The sequence below is a fragment of the Peromyscus leucopus genome, chromosome 9, assembly GCF_004664715.2.
Source record: "Peromyscus leucopus breed LL Stock chromosome 9, UCI_PerLeu_2.1, whole genome shotgun sequence".
Classification (NCBI taxonomy): Eukaryota; Metazoa; Chordata; class Mammalia; order Rodentia; family Cricetidae; genus Peromyscus; species Peromyscus leucopus.
The window spans coordinates 71,979,981-71,982,272 of record NC_051070.1 but is presented as its reverse complement, the minus strand read 5'-3'; the positions used below and the strand labels follow the sequence as shown (position 1 = coordinate 71,982,272).

General features: G+C 46.4%; 1 protein-coding gene across 1 annotated transcript; it reads right to left on the bottom strand.

Annotated features, from left to right (window-relative positions):
• Positions 1-432: 432 nt before the first annotated feature.
• Positions 433-1,469, bottom strand: LOC114682262 (olfactory receptor 10G2). The gene has a single exon (XM_028856115.1). The coding sequence runs from the start codon at positions 1,415-1,417 to the stop codon at positions 461-463; it is 957 nt and encodes a 318-aa protein (XP_028711948.1). The 5' UTR covers positions 1,418-1,469; the 3' UTR covers positions 433-460.
• Between the last annotated feature and the right edge of the window lie 823 nt (positions 1,470-2,292).

The following is a 2,292-nucleotide window of genomic DNA, read 5'->3' as shown; positions in this document are numbered from 1 at the left end:
CTGTAGATACATTAGTGTCTGCCTTGGCTTGTAACAAAGCATTTTCTCTCTCTTTTTTTTTTTTTAGATTTATTTATTATGTATACAATGTTCTGCCTGCATGTATGTCTGCAGGCCAGAAGAGGGTGCCAGATCTCTTTACAGATGGTTGTGAGCCACCATGTGGTTGCTGGGAATTGAACTCAGGACCTCTGGAAGAGCAGTCAGTGCTCTTAACCGCTGAGCCATCTCTCCAGGCCCCACATTTTCTCTTCTTAAAACGTTGTTAGAGATGGTAAAAGTAAGGTGTCCATTTAGTTCTAAAACAATCTACAATGAAATAATTATGATAGGAAGTTTCTTCCAATTTCAACTAAACTCAGTTTAGTTTAAACCATTATCACTTGTGCATTTGTCCCATGAGGAGCAGTAGTTAAAAGCATGACAGTGATGATGATGTGTGTGGTCCCTGAGCCAGTGGCTACTTGTCTCCATCCACATTCCCTCTCCCTGCCCTTAGCCTCTTCAGAGCAGACTTCACTTCCTGGTTTCTCAGGGTGTAGATGAGGGGGTTCAGTAACGGAGTGACGACCGTGTAGAATACAGCAACTGCTCCATCCAAGGGACTCTTGGAGCCTGCCCGAAGGTAGATGAAGATGCAGGGGACATAGTAGACCGTGACCACAGTGAGATGGGAGCCGCAGGTGGAGAAGGCACGCCGCCTGCCATCAGCAGTGCGGATCTTCAAGATGGCATGAACGATGTTGGCATAGGAGAGCAGGATCAGCATGAAGCAACTGGCGGCCACCACCCCAATGTCCACAAAGGTCACAAGTTCATTGACTGTTGTGTCAGCACAGGCCAGTCTCAACACTGCAGGAATGTCACAGATGAAATAATCTATCTCGTTGGGTCCACAGTAGGGCAATCGGAAGGTCAGAGTGGTTTGAATAGACCCATGGATGGAGCCAGCTACCCAAGCTCCAGCCACTAAGGTTGTGCATAACTTTCCATTCATGAGCACAGGGTAGCGAAGAGGCTGGCATATTGCCAGGTACCTGTCATAGGCCATCAAAGTGTAGAGGAAGCACTGAGTGCTGCCTAGGAAGTGGAAGAAATACAGCTGAGCTACACAGCCACCAAATGGAATGGCCTTGCTGGCAGGAGTGAAGTTTAAAATAAGTCGAGGAACAATGACTGAGGAGAGCCACATGTCCAGGAATGAGAGCACACCTAGAAGGATGTACATAGGACGGGCATGCAACTTGGGGTCAGCCCACACAGTGAGCAGGATGAGCAGGTTACCCAGCTGTGTCAGGATGTAAATGAGGAAGAAGACTAGGAAGAGGAAAGTTCTTAGGTTTGGGGGGTGAGCCAAGCCGAGGAGAATGAAATCTGTCACCACAGTGTCCAGCGATGTGTTTCTGTTTCTCCTCATGTCTTAGTCTGTTAAGATGAATCATGAAGTTAGACAAGGAGAATGCAATAGGGGGAGGAGGTAAGACGATGCTTTTGTTCAATGATTAGTGTCTAGCAGTTAGGAGAGAAATGCATGTATGTAAGATTGTTTTGAAAGGTGTATGTGAAAAGAAAGAAACAGTGCAGGGGTTGGTTGTGTTGGTGGATGTATGGAACCTCCTGCCCAGTGAGAGGCACCAAGAAACAGTGTTGCACAAATCAAGGAACAGGAGAACCCCTGAGCCATAGGATGGACCAATGCCTCCTACCAGAAAGGATTTAATGAGACGAGGTTATACCAAATGCAGGGCAGAGTGGAAGTAACGTCCCATGATCACGTGTGCTCTGCCTCTCACTTGACCTCACTGCGGTGCTGCCCCTTTGTCTTTGGCTGAGAATCACATATTCTCACCATAGCATGCAAAATATGCAGTGTCTTCACCACCCTACCAGTCCTCACCTCGTGTTGGGGCCATTATCTTCAAGAATTCTTTTCTGATTCTTGAGGACTACATATACCTTTTCAATCATTATCTTATTCTATTTACATTGTCTAATTTCTTACCAACCTTTCCATGAGTCACCCCCCCCCCCCCCCCCCCCCGAGACAGGGTTTCTGTGTGTAACATGATTGTCCTGGAACTCACTGTATAGACCAGGACCGCAGAGATCCACCTGCCTCTGCCTCCTAGGTGCTGGGATTAAAGGTGTGTGCCCTCACCTGGCTCATCAGTTACTTTCTAGTGAATTAAAAGCAATAAATAATTTGATTTCACTTGTTGGACCCTATTTCAGCCAAGGTCAGTCTTTTCTATTATACAATATAGGTCTAGTTTCATTATAACAAACTCCAGA

What these genes read in the sequence shown, in the direction of transcription:
- LOC114682262 (XM_028856115.1), bottom strand. Translation starts at nt 1,417, where the DNA reads ATGAGGAGAAACAGAAACACATCGCTGGACACTGTGGTGACAGATTTC.